We start from the raw sequence: 21,951 nt of genomic DNA, 5'->3' as shown, positions 1-21,951 counted from the left end.
TATTGCTGTAGTGAAATGTTTTCAACAGATTGAACCCCTGAAATAGCAAAGGATGGGCAAAGACTATCTCAATTTTAGAGCTTATTAATTTCTTTAATATGTCAGAAAGAGTGTGGTCAAACTCAGTCCAATATTATGGGCATTTGCCAGATGCCTACTATGTGCAAACAGAATAATTTAATTTGGCTTATGTGTTTCCTTAAAAAAGTGTTTACTTCAAAAGTTCAACCTTTAATTTTTTGAAAACCCAGGGAGCTTTTCATTCATATGTATAAATCACAATTTTCTCTAAGCCCCATAAATCTCTTAATATCATTCCCAATTTAACAACTGTTGTAGTTACTCTGTTTTACATAAACTATATAATCCATATTTGATGCTTCTTTTATGAGAGTAGAATATTTAAGTACAATTGCTGATGTATTAAATTGTTTCTCCTTATTTCCACAGTTACAAAAGGACTCATTTCATATTATCTTTCATGACATAATGTATTGTTATGCTTCTAAGTCTATAAAAATCAATAAGATGTAAGTTGGAATATGAACAGATACAAATACTCATACAAAAAAATACAGATACAAAAAAATCTCATTTAAAGAAGCTGCAAATAATCTACCTGGAGTAGTCCTACCGGCATGCTAATCATGTCTGTGCCTCCCGTAAGCTTCTTAGTGCTTCTGCTTTCACCAAATATTGTCACACGCTTAATGAAAATCTTGAACTTCTGAGGAATTCCCTCCACATCATATCATCTACATTTAATTTTGAAAGCATAAAAATCATCTGAACTCTAAAATTTTATGAAGGCAAATAGTCACCTTCTGTTTAACAAGTTAAAAATATTTATTTATTTATTTTCTGATAAGGAGTATCTGAACCACGCACCTACCAGAGGAAAGTTCCCTAAAGTCTCATCAGCATGGTTAAACACCTCTTTTCATGGGTAGAATAAAACTAGTTAAGTTCTGGTTTCACTAAATAATCAAATAAGAAAGAAAGAGGAAAATAAGGGGACCAAAAAACTCAAACTCAATATTCACAACTAGTTGAATTCAACTTTTTAACTCTGAATAAGTGGATTTAAAAATTATCTTTAATTTTAGGGAAACTTTATTATGAATAACCTCAGGACTCACAAAATTAATTAGGAAAAAAGCCCATCTTTTAAGTTAGAAAATTATGAAGAATGTAAGTCATCTCAATCCCTCTTAAATAATTATCTATGAGAGATACATATAAAACTGGCTTTAATTATTGCATGCAATTATGTAATGTAGTTTTTACATTTTCTGGCTGATTGGAATCGTAAAATTTCAGAGCAAGAGGATACTCTACAGACCACATCAGCCATCTCCCTTTACAAAGGAAGAAACTGCAATCAGGAGGCCTGAGATCACAATGAAGAGGCAGATTATAATCCCAATCCCCCTCCATAAAATGTTTCTTGATTCCATAGTCCAAAATGTATCCTTGACATTATGCCACCTCATAATTCAGGGAGGCAAAAAAATACCACTAAAGACAGGGAAAAGTAAAGTTGAATCCAGAAAATTAATACAAGTGTCCATGAAGTCTTAGACTTTTCCTCTTTAACCCTCACAGAAATGACATACTAATTTCCCCAAATTAGAAGCACAATTAAAAGTAGTTGGGGCTTTGCATCTAGGTTCTGAGAACCTGCAAGAAGCTACAGAATGACAAGGAAGTTTGACAGGTGTGTGTGCACAGGTGAACTTACATCCACGTGAAGCCAGAGACCGTGTCTCTCACAGATGTCAGCTATTTCATCCAGAGGGTCGAAGGCACCCAGCACAGTTGTGCCAGAGGTGGCACAGACAAGAAACGGCGTTGTCCCCTGTGAGAAGGATCCACACACAGAGAGAACTGTCACCGTCACCACCAAAGTTTTGTTGGAAACACAAAGCGTTATGCATCCAGACATCGATACTGGCGTTTTGTAGGTGACTGTTAATTCAATGGGTGTTTTTAAACTTCCGCACTATATGGACTTTTGTAATTAATAAACAGGTTAAAAAATGCTAAGAAGGCAGTAGTCTTTTGTGCAAGGTCAATATGTATATAGCCTCGCTATTATTGCTCTCCTTCTTCCTTTGCAATATTCTGTGCTCTAAGCATGGCTCAGACAGAGCATAAACTGCCTCCGTGGCAAAGGCAAACTGACAATCTGTATGTGTGACCCAATTCCTTCCTAGGGAAATACGTTGGGCCTCCATGGTGACATTGTCACCCTTCTCCAAAACAAGAAGGAACATGATTGGCAGACAAACCCCCAGTGGGTAAACCATACAGGCCTTTCTGGTTATCTCCTTGTAAAGTTAGAATGTGTTCAGGTACAAAACCCAGCAAAATTTGAATACAGAGAATCAGGCAACCTTGTGGGGAGGCCTTCTCCACATGGGTGTTACAGTAGAGAAATTCATTGGAAGGTACTGGAAAACAGAACCGGCATCACTCTTGCCGCGATTATTCCTCCTCCTACACTTGATTGCTACATCTTGCAGAGAAAACAGATGCCATTGGAAGATGGGGGAGAAAAGGGAGAGTGTGGGGGCACACCTAGAGATGAATGGTAACAGGAGTCAAGCTAGCCAGGCACCCTGACCCCATTAAGGGACTTTATGTCAACCAGGCAGAGGAAGAATACAACAGGTTGTTTCCATATGGATGAATCCCAGCATGGCATCGGAGACGAGCTGCTTACTGTGGAAGCATACTGGAGGGAGAACTTACAGACTAATGTGAAGTGGTGACAAGCAACTAGAATCCTAGGATTCTAGAACACCTGAGGAATAAGTGACTCCTGTCACTTCACCACCTATGAAAGTCATTCTTCTTCCATTTAGCATGAAGGTCTATTTTCCCCTCAGTTTTATCATGAAGCGCATTATTATTGCAACATTCTTTTTTTATCCTTTGATGCCAAGAGTGGTTGTGTTTGAAACAAACTCATTCCAATTTAACTGACCTTTGACAGAAAGATGTTATTTCTCAACAGAAAGTGGGGCAGAGCAAGAACACTTGGTCCCACATCTCCAAATTGAGATGCACAGGAATCAAAGTGATGGTACATAATGAATCCAGTTGCCATTTTTGGGAGACATCTGTGACACACAGAATCGAGTCTACCCCAAACCTCTCAGCCAGGCCAGAAGGTGAGAGAGCCCCTGGGAAACCATGGGCTTTGGAAATTCTTCCCTGTTCTCAAACACAACAGATTAAGTCTTTATCATGTCAGTGACCTAAATGAAATGAGAACAGATGTACATCAATCATCAAAAGCAACAAAAGAAGTAATTTGCTAAAGCTGTTTAAGGTGTCTTTAATGGTTGGGCTTTCCTGCCACAGACTATATGACATTCTGACAGCTGTGAGAAAATACCTATGCACACTATCATAGCCTATTAATGAGTTTTTCTCACCTTTAAAAAAAAAAAGTTTCTATAAATCAGGTCCAGAAATTAAACTTTTGCAATCTGGATTTAACCTTCCATATATTTTTTCCTTCCTCATACCTCATACTGTTAATAAGAAAATTCAGAAGAAAGGGTATTGATTGCATGTTGCCAATGAGCTATATTCCCTGAGAAAGTTTGTCATTTCAAGTACTCATACACAAAAATACCTCCAAAATATTCGGTGGTCATACTAGTTTGGGCTTGTCAATAATCACTTTAGAACCTCTGGTGCCTTGTGGTTTTCACTGTCTTTGTAATAGCATCAAGTAAAGGTCACTGCTTAAAAGAGTTTTTAATGGATTGTGATCCACCAGATACTTGAATCCAAGAACACAAGAAAAGCTGAAATAGTGTTGCCTACATCTGAAACAGTATGAGTTAAAAGCTTGAAACAAAACAACTAGGTCTAAGCTACTGAGGAAAATAAACTACTCATCATATATTATCATCTTCGAATGGGTACAAGGTTTGTTTGAAGTAAATCCAGGCTAAATTATCAGCTGACTTGAAAGAAAACCAAGAAGACATATCCGATTTAGCCCCTTGTCCTACTTTTAAATGTGCCTAAAGCAATTTTTTTACTTTTTAAAGCCTTCTTTTATTAAGCTCTAAACTTTAGAATTACGTTGGCTTCGTATATATTATTGTCAAAACAAAAATTGGAGCAACTAAATAATAGTGACTGCGGTGAAATAAAATTCACTCTGCTAGAAATATGAATTGTTGCTGGTGGTATAGCTCAGTGGTAGAGCACTCGCCTAGCACATGCTGGGCCCTGGGTTCAACTGTCAGCAACACCAAACATAAGAAAGAGAAGGGAGGGGGTGGGAAAGGGAAAGGGAGGGAGAGGAAAGGAAAGGAAAAGAAGAAAAGAAATATGAATCATTAATGATACCAAAAATTTGGGAGACCATGTTTATAGAAAATTAACTCAGTATTTTGAAAATTGGTCAATAAGGGGAAAGAATAAATCATTGATCCTGCCTTGCATGTGTAAACTGCTTCCTTAGGGAAATCAAATAGGGATGAGGAAACATTTTTCTTTAAGAGAGTGTTGCCAATAATAAGGAAGAAATGAGAAACTGAATTAGAACATCAGTTGATGAAATAATGGGTCTGGACAATGACCACCAATGGTAGCAAAATCCATGAGGTGAGGGACTGACTGTAGACTTTATAACAATACCAAACCGTCAGCAGTGTCAGCACAAAAAGGGACATGAGATATCTCCAGACAGAAAGACAAAAGGAAACCTTCCTGCTTTTTGTTGTTGTTGTTTTGTTTTGTTTTGTTTTTTAAATCTAATTTGAATCTCACTGGGTCTCAAGATCTAAATTCTACACTACAGACACAGTGGTGGGGAGCACTTAGCATCTCAATTCTTGATATAATCCACAAAATCCATAATGTGGAACACTCTACCAGACAAAGGACCTGGCTTCTTCAACAAATCAATTGTAGGCAACAAACAAGGAGGAGGACCAAGCTATGGATCAGAAAAGACTTGCGTGGTCTGTGTTTGAATCCTAGTGTACACAAGCCAATTATTTTTAAAAAGGCAATGGGGAAATTTTTAATAAAAGCTGAATATTTGATAACATTAAGAAATTTTAGCTTTTAAATATAATCATTGTTTTAAAGAGTACATATACCTTACAGATATTCTCCATGATTTATAGGTCAAAGGAGATAATGTCAGGGCGTGCTTCAGACTCGTGTAGCAGTGGTGAGAGGACATGGGGTGTGGATGAGGCACAGGGGAGGAGGAGCTGAGGATTGCTGGAAAGACATTGTGGGCATAGGCATAGGAAGGCTCCTAATATTGTTTCTGTGTAGGTTTGAAATTGTAATCAAAAGTTTAAAATTCAAGAAAGAAAAGAGCCCCGGGATAGGGCAGGTAGGGGTGGGGGGGAAGAGAAGGAAAGAGGGGAAGGAAGAAGGAAGAAAAAATGTGAAACAGGAAAGAAGCACCAGCAGCATTCCCCACCATCTAACATCCAGGACATCATGAACATTCTCTTTATCGAGAACTTCTGTAGAATAAGATGGAACTAAGACTGAAAAGCAGTATCTGTGGTTCACAGCCAGCATTTTGCAGAAGTTTACACAAAAGTCAAAGGCATATATGCTAATCTGAACCACCAGAGAGTTATCAAATCTACTTGTCCTTAGAATGGCAAGGAAAACAAACAAACAAACAAACAAATAAGTGGATATAGATTTAAGGATACACACCTGAAGCCAATACAGCCACAAGAACTGCAGAATTTTTAAAATATAGAGTTTAAACAAAATACAGTAATCTATCATGCCCCAGGACAAGCTGATTTTTATGAAAATTAAAAAAAAAAACCTGAAGAGTACAAGAACAAAAATACAGTATTAAAACTTTTAAAAAATTACCCATAATTCTTAAGAGTGTGAACTCCTGTGATAGGTATACCTCACATCCCAGCTCAAAAGATGGGATTTTTAATTTTCTTGGGCCTGACCATTTGCTACCTATTGGAAAGTTACTAGAAAATTATCTGAAGCTCCATTAGCAAGGGAAGAAGTGGGCTGAGGCAGTGAGGTAGATGCACCAAATCCAGCAGGTTTTTGGTCCAAAGAGCAAATGGCTAGTACCAAAAATAATCAGCTTCCTCTTCAAANAAAAAAAAAAACCTTAGTAATTTAATTTGTAGGTATGAATACATTAAAAGAGTAGTCATGCCTTCACACTTAACTTGATGAATTCCCTCAAATGTGGTAATTTTTTCCTTCTTTTGTCAAGAGAGTTTTATTGGGAGCTCTTTTTTTAACTCTGTAAAAATAAAATGCAGAAGTAACACCATCAGGAAAAAAATGAAACCATCCTAAATAATTAATTTCCAAATATCAAATAGGACACATCCAAAATGCCTGTAGGATGTATTTATTTCAGGTTGTTACAAGAACATATGCATATTGAAGAGAAATAATGTACATGAAAATGTAATTAATTCTCCACTTGATACATCAGCCTATGCTGGTTGGAGGTAACAGGCCTGCCAGAGCGAAGGTGACAGAGCTAAGGTGAATTATTTCTCACCAGAGATCTGAGCTATGGCAACAAAACAGCTATTGATTTCATAATGATAAACGCTAGCCTACCTCCACCGACATCTGACTGTAGGGGAAATCACAGTGCTTTACTCCTGAGAATTAGCAAAATATCTCCAACCAATAGATGTGCTGAATAAAAATTTGTAATCAGACTAAGAATAGCTTCAGTGGAGCTGTCTTTAAGTACCTCAGGGCAAAGTACAGCCCAAAGTCAATCTCAAATGGATAGGGACAGATAAAAAGTCTGTAAAACTGAAGTCTAAACATCTGAAAACATCCAGGAAGGCAAGAACCCTGGAAGGGGAACAGAAAGAGAGAGGGGGTGCTTCTGACATGCTGAGTAGTTTCAAGGCAAGGAAAACCCTGGAAGGCTGGAATTCAGAAGTAACCATCGCATTTAGAAACAAATGACGGCTGTTCCCATCACTGGCAAAAGATAAGGCAGTCGTTCTGAGACCAGACCTCCAGGTAGGTTTCATAAATCTACAGAAGGCACAAAAATCTCAGCGGGTGCTCATTTCTATCAAGATAAAACAGAAAGTGCCTACATGAAAGACAGCATTGAGCTGAAGTTTTACTTTCTGGTTCCTGCAAGGATTTCTTTTTTTTTTTTTTCCCTTATGACCTTGGATTTCTCAATGAACTGCTGCTCTCTCCTCAACATGCACTGTGCCCTGGACATGTGGACTCCTTCCAGGGCTGACTATTTTGATATTCAAATTAGCTGGTAGGGAGAGTGGAGTTGATAAATGTTACATGTTAAGGAAGAATGAAATGAAATAGAATCCAGGGGATCTCTTCAAAAACACACTGTAGGTTCAATTCCTAAAGAGACAGAATTAAGAATCCAGGTGGATGGATTTAGCCTTATGCTTATCAGGAGAGCCCAAGGTACCCCTGTGTGCTGTTGAGAAGACTGGAGGTAATATCCCAGCCCAACTCAGTGAGGCACCAGGGTACAGAGTGTAAGGAGGGACAACCCTTAGCCACGCACCCCCAACATCTCAATTGCCCCCTCCAGCAAGGACCCTGACAAAGATAAACTAGTCCCATTGGTCACTGGTAATGGGAGGTGAGTTTCTCTGTACTTTCACCTTTCAATGGCGGTCAGTGATCACTACTTTATGTGGATTCCTAAAATGATTTGAATTACTCAGGAACTTTGCAAATCTAATATTTCAGCATGCCTAAGGAATTCATATCAAAGAACAAACCAAGTCATAAATTTATGACTTCAATTACTTTTCTCCAGAATTTCCTTTCTCTTTGCCATTTAGCACCTGGGAGGCTGTTTTGGACATATTGATAGCACAGGGGGGACTCTGTTAGATCTTGCAGATCTCTACCTATAGCTGGATCCAAATTCAAACCTGAACAATGCAAAAATGGTGCAAGACAGAGATAGAGTCACCTGGGGAAGCATGAAAACTGAGGGGTGGGGGGGCACCTAATAAGACAGTAGAGGAACACAACCTCTGGGCCATGGACCACACACCTAAAACAAACAAACAAACAAACAAACAAAAAAACAAAGATCTAGCAAAAATCTTCCATAGGATTGAAGACTATTTAGTAAAAACAACATTCTTTAATTTTTCTTAACAAGAGAATAGATTGAATTGTTATAATAAGAGTAAAGGTGGTTATTAAATTATAAATTAAAGTAATGCAAATGCCATGCCCCAGTCTCTTCAGACAGATCAGGGAAGGCATGAGCTACAAAGTGGAGTCTGGAGGGAGGGAGTGAAAATATATATTCAAGGCCACAGTAGGCTCACAGAGTTGGAATTTTTCTGGGGAATTCACATCCAGCTCTTGGATTTTCTGGCGCCAACTTCTACCGGCTTGTTATCCATGGCATACATTTTGCCTCTTGGGAAAAACAAAACAAAAACAAAAACAAAGGCCGAACAACCTCACTGAATCCCTGAGTTCTGGTTTCACAATGACATAAGAATTCCATTTCTTGCAACTCTCCATTCCCCAATCACACTTGTGTTACAGGTCTTTCCCAGGTGTGATGTTTAGTCTAGGCTTTCAACATGATTTCTTCTCCCTTTCCAGGGCAATTATGCCACAAAGGAAATGCTAGCAAATTTTAAAACAAAATGAAAAAAGGGCAAAAGTAAAAGTACTGAACAGACAGCCAGGTCCCATTTCATCAGTTTTCCCAGGCTTGGAACTGGCGACCCAAACATTGAAAGGTCGGTGCTTTTCTGATCCACTAAGTTTCCTCAGACTGAAATATCCAGGCTGGAACCTGGAGAGGGAAGCCCTATTCTGCAATAATCCCAAATAACCAGGTATGTTCTGCAGTTGTCCCCATTATTATTCTTCTCTTGCTACAGAAAGAACATAGTATGAAGAAGGGTTGTGGGTGGCTGGGTCAAGGATCTGAACAGATGACACTTCCCAGGGGACTCCTCTCAGGTACTTCCTACCACTCAACTCCTGCTCTGCACCTTAGTGCTGATGCAAACAGTGACAGTTAGACAGGACAGGAGGAAAACATGGGGGTGGCTGGACTTCCTTGCACTTTGGGTCACTCTGGGCACAATTTGTTGTTTTGCAATAATTAGAATAAAATAACAGATTTAGAAAAGCCCAGCTGGAAATTATATAGAGATTTCAGATTTTGCCCACCTCAAGTTGTTGATAAGAGACCTAGTATTCTCACAGAAGGTGAAGAAGCTAAACTTTCTTCCAGGGACCTGGGGAGGAAGCAGTGTCAGAAGGACAAAGGAATCCACTGGAATCACACAGAAATAGAAAAAGGAGAAAATAAGAATCTTCTAGATAAGACTATACTTAAGCTGTGCCATCCATTTCTACCCACGTCTTATAGGTGGCTTGTTCTCCTCCTATTAATAGTAGCTAATATTTTTGATATCCATAATGTCCCAGATTCATTTAGTCTTTGCAGCTACTCACTCATCAGTGACTATTATGTAGTTGCTGGGCTGCCTTATGGGCCCAGCTGTTCACTGCTACCTATATCTTTCAGGTGACTGCAGCATGTTTCCTTAAAGGTATAGTCTATTTCCCATGGATCTGGGTTCAGAGATGAGACTTACTTTGTCATGAAAATAAGGCATAGGTGACAATGTGTCAGTTCTGAGGCTAGGACTCAAGAAGCCCAGTATGTTACCATATTGTTGATCACCTACATGGCTGCCATGAGAACATACCAAGACTACATGCCAGGGGCTGATAGACATAAGGGGTGGAGGAGAGCCACTGCAGTTGTCCTGGCTGGGCCATTCCTACGTCAGCAATTAGCCCGCCAGTCCCTGGACATATAAGGCACTGTCCAGCCAAGGACAGCAGAACTGCCTAGCTATCCTGAGACTTATAGGTGATAATACATAGTTTTAGTTCTAAGCTACTAGGTTTTAGCATAATTTATTGGGCATGAGGATTGATACACTCATTTTTACAAATTAGGAAACTGAGGCACAGAGAAGATAATCGAGTTATCCAATGTCACTCAAATGGGAAGTGACGGGGATGGTTACTGAATCCAGCCAGTCCAGCTCAAAGCCAACGCATGTATCTACAACCTGACCTTGGACTTCAGTGAAGTGTAAGATTAGAGACAGGAGACTGTGGCAACATAAAATTGTATGTGTGTATGTGTGTGTGTGCACACGCATGCGTGCAATGTTGTTACCAAATATCTTCCTTTCACCTTGAAAATGAAAATAAGAACCCATTATATTAGCCAATTAAAGCAATTTTACAAGAAAATGTGAGTAGAAAACATAGCTGAGAACAGTAGCGGTCATCTAAGTTCTAAGACAAAGGATACTCATAGAGAAAAATGCAAAGATAGCACTTCAAATGAAAGATTCTTGACTCAAAGAAAATGTAACATACTATAATTTTTTTTTCAAAAGGTGATGTACAAAACTGGATGGCCAGGGTTTCAAAACTAGGCCCATCAGAATTCCCTTTGGAATGCAATATTATATTATACCTAGGCATATTAATCACAAGAGTGTAGGATACAATTACAACAAGGGTCCTCAAACAAATGAGTTCTCTTAAATAATGCATACCCAGAAAAATGTATGTCTAATAATAAGAATAATGTTTTACCTCTGCAGATGTGAAAAGGGTTAATCTTGGCAACCCAAACAGTCCCTTTTCTTTAATATCAGGACAATATTTGTATCTAGCTAAATTCATTGCATACATATTGGACACTGAACCACCTGCAAAAACAAAATTTAAATGTCATGGCATGGAGTTATACTACTTAAAGTACTGAATACAGTGGAAAGCAGGGATGTTCATGACTGTTCTAGGCTAAAGATGCCAATGTAAAAGGCACCCAAGTACCACCCTCCTCCCGTTACTCTTAATATTCCTTAATCACCAACTCCAGAACTTTTCAGTGTCAGCTGAGACAGAAGCTTTGGTCTATTTTCTCATTTCAGTGGTTTCCCACACTTAAAAACTTTCAGTGTTTGAGCTTCGTACCCAAGTCTCCATAATTTTCTTTCTTTCTTTCTTTCTTTTTTTTTTTGTATCAGGAATTGAACCCAGGGGCACTTAGCCACTAAGTCACATCCCCAGTCCTTTTTTTATTTTTTCTTTTGAGACAGGGTCTCCCTAAGTTGCTTAGGACTTTACTAAGTTGCTGAGGCTGGCCTTGAACTTGTGATCCTCCTGCCTCATCCTCCCAAGTAGCTGGGATTGCAGGTGAGCACCAGCAAGTCTGGCCCAAGTCTTCACATAATTAGTAATATTCTTTCTGTATGTCCCCTGATCAAGAAAATTGAAATAAAAATAAATGCTCATCTCTGGGTCAAAAAATAATTGTAGGATAAACAAATGAACTTTAAGAAATTTCTCTAGTAAAATTGGTTTTAAAATTTGGAGGACTTATCATTGCCTTTCCAAATTCCCAACAGCAGACAAGTTCATTCGTGTTAGACATAAATCCTAAATTGTAGACGTTTTATTTGTTAAGTATGTATGTCATTTATTTAGCATTTATGCAAAATATTATCACTCTGGAGAAAGGCATAAGCTATTTGCTTACCAAGTAGCATCATTAATACCCAATTTTCTGTAATATGTAAATCTGCAAGGAGTTTTTTTTTTTTTCAAATGAATACGATTTTAGATGTTCATAGTGGAAGGGTGACGGCAATAACTAATTGTACTCACCTGGGTTAAATATTCCATCCCCTTCTTTCCAGCCAATAAATTCAATCATTTTCTTCAGAACCGCTTCTTCCACTAACAGAAACACTGGGGACACCTCATACGTATAACTAGATAGATATAAAAAACACTTCACTTCTATGACTAGAGTCAAAACATCCCTTGGGTGTCCCAAGAAATGCACAGTTTTATTAAACCAAGTGCCTTCTGAGATGTAGGTCGTCTTTGGAAATTCATCCATTGGAAATAAAGAATTGCTCCCTCAGTAATAGCATTGGGCATGGTTAGATAATGCCAGGAGCCAGTGGTGTAGGAGACAGGCAAGCTATTTCAGCAGCCCTAGTTGAGAAGACACCATCAATTCCATGAGGAGAGAACAAGGCAGGGTTTTGAGATTCTTGGTATTAGCCATAGGCAGTGGTGTATCAGTATTTGAATACTTTGGATGCTGCACTGGATGCTGATGTTGGTTACAGAAAAACCATTGTCTTGGAAACCAGGTTTTATTGGATTACTACTAGGAGCATGCTAACAGCCAGGTCTAGATGTTTTACATGGAGTCACCCCTAACTGTGGCTCCCTCCACCACACTCCATGAATCAAAACAGAGGAGAAGTATTCTGGGGAACAGCTCTCACTGTGTGATGATCCGACTGCAAACTCTATCCAGATTCCTCCTCCGTGAAGCACTTGTGGCTCTAGTCTGGAATGCTGTTGTCAGAAAGCCTTGCTACATCAGCCCTGACTGGGAAAGCCTCGGCTGCAGGGAGCCGCCTCCTCCAGATCACATCCCTTCTTGTGGCAGTCCATACATAATGACTGGTCACTCCAGAGATCTCAAGATCTACTCCAGAGATCATCATTGAGGCTGCCCAGCAGCTTGACTTCTATCCCTACACTCCTGCCTCCTATTCCCCCACTTTCCCAGCCACTCAAGTTCAGGACAAGGTTACTCCTTAATGAGCATCCACTAAAGAGGGCTTCCCAGGGAACCCACATGACATCAGTTATTGCACCTTGTTTTGTAATGTTTGAGTCTCTTTTCTCCTCCATATAACTTGAGGATGACTAAACATCTCTAATCTCCTACTCAATTAGGTGATTACATTAAATTGTATCTGAATAAATGTGTTCTCTAAATATGTAGGCTAAGTAGATTCATTTAGATTTATAGTCACAGAATTTGATGCAATTATTTTAACATCTGGAAGGGAAAGCTTTGGAATGGAGGCAAAAACATTAAATATCTACTCGGTATCACCTACCTACGTGCCAAGAACTCTACAAATACTATACCATTTAAAAAACAAGATAGGCTCTGTTTTCAACCACACTTTGAAAACAGTTTACACACATACTAGAGGTGCGAAAAACACGTATACATTCAGGTGTACCTAAAATATTAATAGAATAATCATTCTTTTTTTTGTAACAAAGAGGATTACATGTACTAATGAAAACTAGCTCAACTGTACATCTGGGAAAGGGGCTTGCAGGTGGAGAGGATGATAGAGAACACACTCAAGGATGAGCCACATTTTGAATGGATGGTTCAGTTTGGCAGCAGTTTAACACTTATAAAAATTTCTCAATTTTTCAGATTAAATACCTGTGACAGCCAAGGGTTCAAAAAGTCATGTAATCTTTGTTATTTATTTATTTATTTTTGGTACTGGGGATTGAAATCAGGTGCACTTGACCACTGAACCACTTCCCTTTCCTATATTTTGTATGTTATTTAGAGACAGGGTCTCACTGAGTTGCTTAGCACCTTGCTTTTTCTGAGGCTGGTTTTGAACTAACTATCCTCCTGCCTCATCCTCCTGATCCACTGGGATTACAGGCATGTGCCACCATGCACAGCCACAGAGTTGTGTAATCTTATTGTCTTTTCCAACTTATGTATTACCTCTTCTTCTGCATATGGTAGCTGTTTTTTGCTCTCATTATTGCACCAAATATCTCTGAGGTCACCCATGGCATCCATGTGGTAATTGGGTGGACACTGTTCAGTCTTTGTCTTAGCTAACTGCCCAATAACATATGACCCTAGACAAACTCTCCTCCTGGCTTCCATACCTATCCCCTTGATTTTCTCCTGGTCTCTCTTTACTGTGGGCTGATCTGGCTCCTCCTCCTAATTAATTGTTGGATGCCCTCAAGGCCCAGTCGAGAAGGAAACAGCTCCCTTCTCTCCTTATTCTATGCTCTCTCCTCATGATAGTGATTCTCTCTCCTGGCTGCCCACTAAAATCACATGCAATATATCCCTATATGAGGCACACACAGGGAAATTCATATTTAATTGGTCTGTAGGATCCAGGCACCAATTCTGTTTTCAATGGTTCCCAGGTTGACTCTAGTGGGCAGTGGGGAGTGAGAATCACTGGTTTTGGCAATCTCGTGCATACCCACTCTTCATTCCAATTACCGTCATTTCACACAATGACTTTTTATTTCCTATAGATACCAGAATTTCTGGCCCATATATGTCTCAGATTACTTGGTCTTTCTTGTTGTATAACTCAAACTCAAATGTCCACAATTGAACATTAAATTCTTGATCTGGGCTTTTCCAATGAATACTTGAAAACTGGTCCCCTCTCCCAAGGCCTCCCGTATCGATGAGTGACATGACCATGAACCAACTATGAAAGCCTGAAACCTAGGTATTATCTTAGAAACTTCCCCCTTGTCCCCATTTCCAACATCCAACATATTATCCCAGTCCTTCATATTTTATCTTCCAAACATATTTTTTTCCCCTCTCTATTCCTTCTGCTTCCACCTAAGTCCAAACTGCTAAGGTCTCTCATCTGACTAAGGAGATGCCTTCCTGACAGATCTCCTCCAATGCTCTCTCCAAATTTCTAGCAATCTTTTTAATAGCAAATGTCACCCAGTGATTTAGAAACCTTTAAGAACTTTCCAATGTACTTAGAATAACTCATGAACATACTCCACAAGGCTCTGCATGTCTGGCTTCTATCTCTCTCCCCCATATTATCCTCCTCTACACTCCCTGTTGCTCTGTCAGCTACACCCACATTGACCTTTCCATTCATAGAGTATATCATGCTGCCCCCACCACAGGGCCTTTATATGTGCAATTCCTTCTACTGGAAACCGGTTCCTCCCATTCCACCCAGTTAACTGTTATTCATCCTTCAGCTCTTAGCTGTCACTTTTTCAGAGAAAAATTTCCTAAGTTCACAACTAGAAAAAAAACTTCCCCACTTACACTTACGGCACTGTGCACCTCTCCTGCACTTAAGAGACTGAATTTTACATTAATGCCAATTTTTACTAGCATGGCTCTTTCTCTCACCAGATTTTATGCTTCATGAGGACACAATCGAGGTTGATTTTTATTCAAAGTCTCTCTGTCACTGAGCACAGATGGTTTTTCATGCAGGAATGAATGAAAATTTGCTTAGTCCATGTTCTCCTCTGTTCAATGAAGGTAACATGGAGGTTACCTGCCTGACCCTTCTTACGGTACCACTGTTCAAATGGCTGCTTGAACACTGGTGTCATAAGACTATCCCATGATTTATGATAAAAGAAACCATTAAACAGAAATTCACGAAATAAAATTGCATCTATTTAAGAAAACATCTCTTATCCTTGTTAGGTGAGAAATTCCAGGAACGTGGCACTTACATGCTGGGGTTTAATGCTTCTGTCATAAATCGGGCCGCCAAGGAGTAATAATCAAGTCCAGCATACAACTGGTTGAAAAATCTTGGGTGGTCTGTAAATTTAAAACAAAGTATTCACTATACAGTAATCAAAAGAAAAAGTATCAGTACAATAATAACATGAATACATCAGACAATGAAAGTGACAAGACACAAAAGAATATGCATAGCATAATCCCATTTATAAGACACTCAAAATCAGCCAAAATCAGCAAATCCACCTATGGAGAGAGACTTTAGAACTCTGGGTATGCTGGGGAAGGAACTGTTGACTGGGAGAGGGATTGAGGAGCCTCTGGGTGTTAGAAATGTCCCCAACCCTGACTTGGGTGGTGGCTTCATATGTACAGAGGTGTGCAAATTTATTGAGCTGAACATGAAAGATTTACACACTTTATCAAATAGGAATTACACTTCAGTTTTAAAAAACATCCAAAAGAAAATTTTATAGGAAAGTGATATTGAAGACCTTTCTCATCACCCTCTCTATTGCCTGATGTTTCTAAGTAAAACTTGAGCCTTCTTTTAAGAGCTCTGATGACATCCTGCTCTTTACCATCCACATCTAACTCGAACCCTTGAGAAATGGATCTGAACACTGTTGGCCCAAGTACCACGGCCTGCTGCCTTTATCTCCTGAAAGTAGTAGGGTTGACTTCCCTCACTTCAAATGCATTTCACTCACCAACAGGGTTCACCTCAGGCTACAGGCTGCCAGGGGCCTTTGCATTTTCCAGATTGGATGGTATGGTTGGCATTATGTAGATGGGGATATGACTCATCGTGCAGCGTACTTACACTTTATGATTCAACTGACTTCAAACACAGCCTCCTTTAAGATTCAACATCTAGTTCCAATTTTCCACCTCTTTTTTTTTTTCTCATATGAAAGGTCCCAAAAGGTTCTTGGCTTAACACAGTGCGGATATTCACACCAAACACCAGGCTAACTGGCTCGACATTCTCAGTTATAGGAAGCTCAGCAGGACAAGGAACAAAGAGATAGGAGGTCTAGTTCTAATTTTAGGATTCAGGAACCATTTTAGTTAGTGACCCCTCATTACAATTTACAGAATTTAACTTGAATGCTCTTCTTTCTTCTTTAAACTAAGAATTCAATAAAGAAAAAAATAAATCTCAAAAGAAAATGTCTTTTCAATTAAAACATGGAAAACTTCCTCTGATCTGGCAAAGGAAACCAGACATTGCTACAAGTAATTTTAATAAGATTTTTTTTTTAGTTCTGTGTTAATTTATGATTGATTTCCATGGTAACATTATGGAAAATATCCAGTAAACTAAAAAATCTACTGCATTAAATGTCATTCTACACTTCTGACATGCACTATAATAATAAGATATGTATCTCTGCTTTTGAAATGCTAACTGAATTTTTGATACATACACCAGACTTTCCCAAGGGAATATAAACCAATTATATTTAGCCAGGATTTTATTATGTTCTTTCCACTAAATTTAGTCCAGTGTCAGAATTCACAAAGCATAATATGCCTATATGGTTTTCAGCACTGGATTACCTTCACAATCACACACAGAAATGCATACTTTGGAAAGTTATTCTCCCACTTTTGAAATTTGCTCATTGGGTGTATAAGTCATTAACAGTCAAGTTGGAAGAGTGCTTCCATGTAGGACTGATGTCAAGCCACTGCATGTAGAACATATCACAGTGGCTGGCATTAGTGTGAAGCAATCACAGCAAAACTTGCCACACTTTCATTTTGCTTATATCTGCCTGAAGGTTTTCATTTTTTGATCTTGCCAGATATGATAAAAATAATTTAGCGATTATCAACTGCCAAGAGTTAATCAGTGTCTTCCAGATAAATCTCTTCCTGTTTATATTACAGATATGTTCTTGAACATATTTTTTTGCATATTCTAGAAAAGCCATAAAGACTTAAAATCCCTTGGCAAATTCATAGAATCAAAATATCATTTGCCAGTTTGGACCAACTCAAGAAATGATAAGTAGCAGTGATAAAAATATATGGTCTTGTTTATAGATGGAGGATGGAGACTGGCAAGGAACAGATAATATTTACATTAAACACCAACACCAAAATTTTTACTATTATCTTTGAACTTGACAACAAATCTGGATTAGGAATTAAATGAACCACTGTAAAAACATCATAACCACTATTTTTTTTAAATCTAGGTTTCTCATTCCATAAACATTATCAGAATTGCTCTTTTAAGAGGTAACTAAATGCTTTAAAAATCTAAGAACCTGTCAGAAGTATAGCTGAAGGAAGTAAACTGAGGTTCTTACTTGTTTTGACGCTGAAGCGTATGACATCCTGGCAGAGTTTCAACAGCTGGTCATGTGATTCACCTGTGTCTCTCACCTCCAAATCAAGAAGCTTTTTCAGTTGTTCAGGAGGCTGCCACTCACACACCTGGAGATTCAGCAACAGCATGTAATTAACTGAGCATGGCAGAAGCCCAAGTTCAGGAAGATGTTAGAAGCACCAACTTGACCCTTACAAAGCTCCCAGATAATTGGGAGATGTGGAGATCTGAGCATGTCACCCTACTTCAGCACAAAAGAGCTATGAGAATAATGCAGATACTGTTGGAACAGAAGAGAGGTCTCAGATCTTCAAAGATTTCCTGGAGGAACCTATATCCAAGTTGTGACACAAAATAAAAAAGACTCAAGCAAAAGTTACCTGTCCATTTCCCAATCTCTATCAGTGTCTCCCTTTCTCTTATTGTGTCCGCAGCATTTATAATGTTTCAAATACTGTGTTACTCACTTATTATGACCTACCTAATCTTCATGAGAGTGGAGAACTTGGTCTATTCATTCACTGATTCCAAGCAAGTAACATAGAGCCTCCAAAAGAATAGGTGCTCAATACAGGGGTACTGAATAACTAGATGAATAAGTGGAGAGATAAAGCTAAAACATGGCAGGCTTTATGAGAACTACTACTGAGCTTGCTTTGGCTGAGAAACTCATTAAAATGTTCAAGATAGGGGAAGGAAATGGTCATATGTGTTTTAGACAATAACTTCACTTGCTAAGTAGAAATTCCAAATGAATTAGAAAAAGGAGGTAACTATAATAGATCAGGCAAGAGAAGATGGTTGTTTGGATAAAGGTAGGTGCTTTAGAAAAGAAGTATATGGTTTCTAGAGGTATTTCGAATGCAGAATCAATAGAACTTGGAAATGAGTAAGATGGTTAGGATGAAAATGAGGGACAAGTCAAAGAGAATTATGAGGTTTCTGTCTTAGACACAAGATCTTATGGTGGCAACGAGACAGCTGGAGAAGGGTCTGTTTGGAAGTAGGGTGAGGATGATGACTTAGACTTAGTTTAAGTCACCCTTAGAACATCCAAAAGGGGTGTAGCACCCAGTCTGATGCTCTTGTTAAAGATCAGGGTCAGAGATGGATGTCACAGTCCAGAGAGAATCTACAGAGAAGAGGAGAAGGCACAGGAACACTTAAGGGATGGGCACAGGAGCTCACCTTGCAGGTGGAGGACAGGCCAGGAAGGGAGACTAGTAGAACTCGACACCACCAAAACCAAAAATGAAGAATGTTTTAAGGAGAAGATGGTGGCCACTGCCAAATACTTCTGAGATGCCAAATGAGATAAAGACTGAGAAGTGTTCATGGGATTTATCAACAAGGAGGTGTTCTTGGCAAGAGCAGTGTGACTTAGAGAGGTGCGGGTGGAGGCCAGATTGTGGTGAAGTGAGGATGTGGGAGGTGACAAAATGGAGGGAGGGAGTGTAGACAATCTTGAAAAAAAAAAAGTTTGCTTGTGAAGTGGGGAGGAGAGAGACCAGGGAATAGCCAGGGAGTGAGAAGCCTGGGAGGTGGGAAGTTGGGGAAAATAGCAAGTTGTGCGAGAAGCATGAAATTAAACTGATGGTGTAGCTATGACCGGAAGAGGGATAGCACAGTGCCTAAGACAGCCCACGGAAATGTCTGTGGATACACTCACAGTGTGGATGAGTCTCGAATGAATTTTGATAAGGGAGAACAGCAAGTCTCAAAAGGCTACTTCTGACATGATGCCATCTGCACGACACCCATGAAAAAGACAAAAACTACAGGACAGAATATAGACCAGTGGTTTTCCAGGGGCAGGAGGGGCCATGAGTGGTTGGTTATGAAGGGGCACGGGGAAATTGGGAGGGAGATGAAACTGTTCTATATCTTAATTGTGGTGATGGTTGCATGACTTGTCAAAGTTCATGAAACTGCACATCAAAAGGAGTATACTTTACTGAATCTAAATTATAAATCAAGTTTTTAAAAAATGGCTGAGAAAGAATGCCTACTAGAGAGGGCACTAGGAGTAATCATCTCCCCAAGAGTATTGCAGGTCACCATTTAATTGTGTCCTATTGAATCTCAGACAAAGGTCAAGTTAGTGGTATAAAAACTTTACCTCCATCCCCAGCCCCTAAATGCTTTCAATCAAACTTCATATGAATGGACATCCTGCACATCTACCGTACTGTGTTCCATGTGTGCTTCCTTAATCGATAACTTAGGATCACAAGCCTCACAACTCCAATTAGTACCCTGTGTATGAGCCTTTCTTTCCAAAGAAAAATAAAAATAAAAAGCCCTTTGCTATATTCGATACATATTTCTTTTTTTCTTTTTTCTTTTATTTTTGTACAATGAACCCAGGGCACTTTACCACTGAGTTACATTCCCAGCCATTTTTATTTTTTATTTTGAGATGGGGTCTCACTAAATTGCTTAGGCTGACCTCAAATTTGTGACCCTCCTGCCTCAGCTTCCTGAGTGGCTGGGATTGTAGGCATGCACCCCTGCACTCGGGTGCATCTTGGCCTTCTGCAATACTCTTTCCATTGTTTATATTTCTGCTTTCTTTAATATCCCTAGAAAGAAGCATGCCCACTGGAGATTTCTCTCTACCCATCAAAATCTTACTCAAACTTTACACTCTGCATCAAAGTTCAAAGTTCCCATTTTTCTGTGAAATCCCTAAAGTCTGCCCCAAACTCACAGCATTTATCACATTCTCACTGGGACCTCTTTTCTCTTTTTCCAATGAAAATTTATCCTTCCAATTAGATTGTGAATTCTGTTCAAAGCTGGGTCTTTATCTTATGTTTCTTTGTATCCTCTAGGGCTAAATATAATGCCTCACCAGTAGCTAACACTCAGTTAATATTTAATGACTGAATAAAGGCCAATTTAAAAACATACTTGCCAGAGGAGCAGTGGGCTCCAATGCAAACCAGGTCCAAAGTATTTCACAAATACAGAGAAGACCAAAAATATGCAATTATAAATATATAATTTGAATGGATAAGAAATACCATCAGCACTTTTGCCTTGAACATAACTATTCCAAGTTCACAGGTCATATTAACCTATTCTGTTGGTTTTCTCAAAGGAATATGACCAAAAATTCAGAATAAATACCACCACATTCAAAAACCTTTTAATATGAGTTCTATTTCCTGCTAATATAATGGGAGGGTCTCTCCCATATGCTCATTTGTTAGTAATCCAGTTCCAACAGGAAAACTGATCAGTGTCATAAAAGGTAATTTAGTGATTTTTAGAGGTATATGAAGAAGTTAAAGAGCGAAGATTCTAATGCTAGATTGCCTGCAGTTTAGCTCCAGCTCAGATACTCACTAGTGGGTGATATTGGGCAATGTATTTGATCCCTGTATGCCTAACTTTTTCCCTCATCACTAAAATGGGACAGTAATTAGTACCTGTCTTTAGGGTTTTTTAATTTTAATGTTTAGTTTTTAATTGACACTTAAAGATTGTACATATTTATGGGGTCCATGTGATATTTCAATACTTACATACATCAAAGAATGTTCAAATCAGGAAAAGCATATCTATTTCCCCAAGGATTTATCATTTCTCTGTAATGGAAATATCCAAAATCCTTTCTTTTAGCTTTTGTGAAATATATGGTACATTATCTACAGTCACCCTATTGGGCAATAGAATATCAAGGAATTTATTTCTCCTCTAAGTTAACACCCCTTGACCAGCCGTTCCCCATATCTGTTTCCCCCATTCACCCCAGGCTCTGTTAACCAACATTAAAGATTAAATGCACAAATACATATGAGGTAGTACTTAGAACAGAGCCTAGCATGGAGTAGATACTCTTGAGAGTCAATGTTATTATTAGTAGTTCTAATAACAATTTGAAACTGAATTTGAGCTTGTATTTCAAACCTAGAATAAGTAATTGGTATCAGACAGGGATCAGATTTAATAACCCAAGATTTCTAGTCTAAGCTCAGACAAGATTCTGGGAAGGAATGTTAGATTAATAAAAAGATATTTCATAGCCTTTTCAACCTTCTGTTTGATTTTTCACTTGCAATATGAAGGATATTTACAATAAAATAGAGAGGAGTTGGGGGACGAAACTTAGTGGGAGTGCTTATGAAGTATGGATGAGGCCTTCAATTCCATCCCAAGCAAAAGAAAGAAGGAAAGAGAGAGGGGGGGGGGG

The 21,951-nt window shown here is 38.8% G+C and overlaps 1 protein-coding gene across 1 annotated transcript in view; it reads right to left on the bottom strand.

Annotated features, from left to right (window-relative positions):
* The window catches only part of Gadl1 (glutamate decarboxylase like 1), a 168,144-nt gene that overhangs the window by 112,879 nt on the left and 33,314 nt on the right, over nt 1-21,951 (bottom strand). Inside the window, exons 3-7 of the mRNA XM_048795378.1 lie at nt 17,734-17,860; nt 15,400-15,490; nt 11,740-11,846; nt 10,654-10,778; nt 1,742-2,002 (exon numbers count right to left, since the gene is read on the bottom strand). Of these exons, the coding sequence (XP_048651335.1) occupies nt 1,742-2,002; nt 10,654-10,778; nt 11,740-11,846; nt 15,400-15,490; nt 17,734-17,860 (711 nt within the window). The remainder of the gene's footprint in view (nt 1-1,741; nt 2,003-10,653; nt 10,779-11,739; nt 11,847-15,399; nt 15,491-17,733; nt 17,861-21,951) is intronic.

The sequence above is a fragment of the Marmota marmota genome, unplaced genomic scaffold (genome assembly GCF_001458135.2).
Source record: "Marmota marmota marmota unplaced genomic scaffold, marMar, whole genome shotgun sequence".
NCBI lineage: Eukaryota > Metazoa > Chordata > Mammalia > Rodentia > Sciuridae > Marmota > Marmota marmota.
The sequence above is the reverse complement of the archived record's forward strand: the minus strand, read 5'-3'. Positions and strand labels throughout refer to the sequence as shown.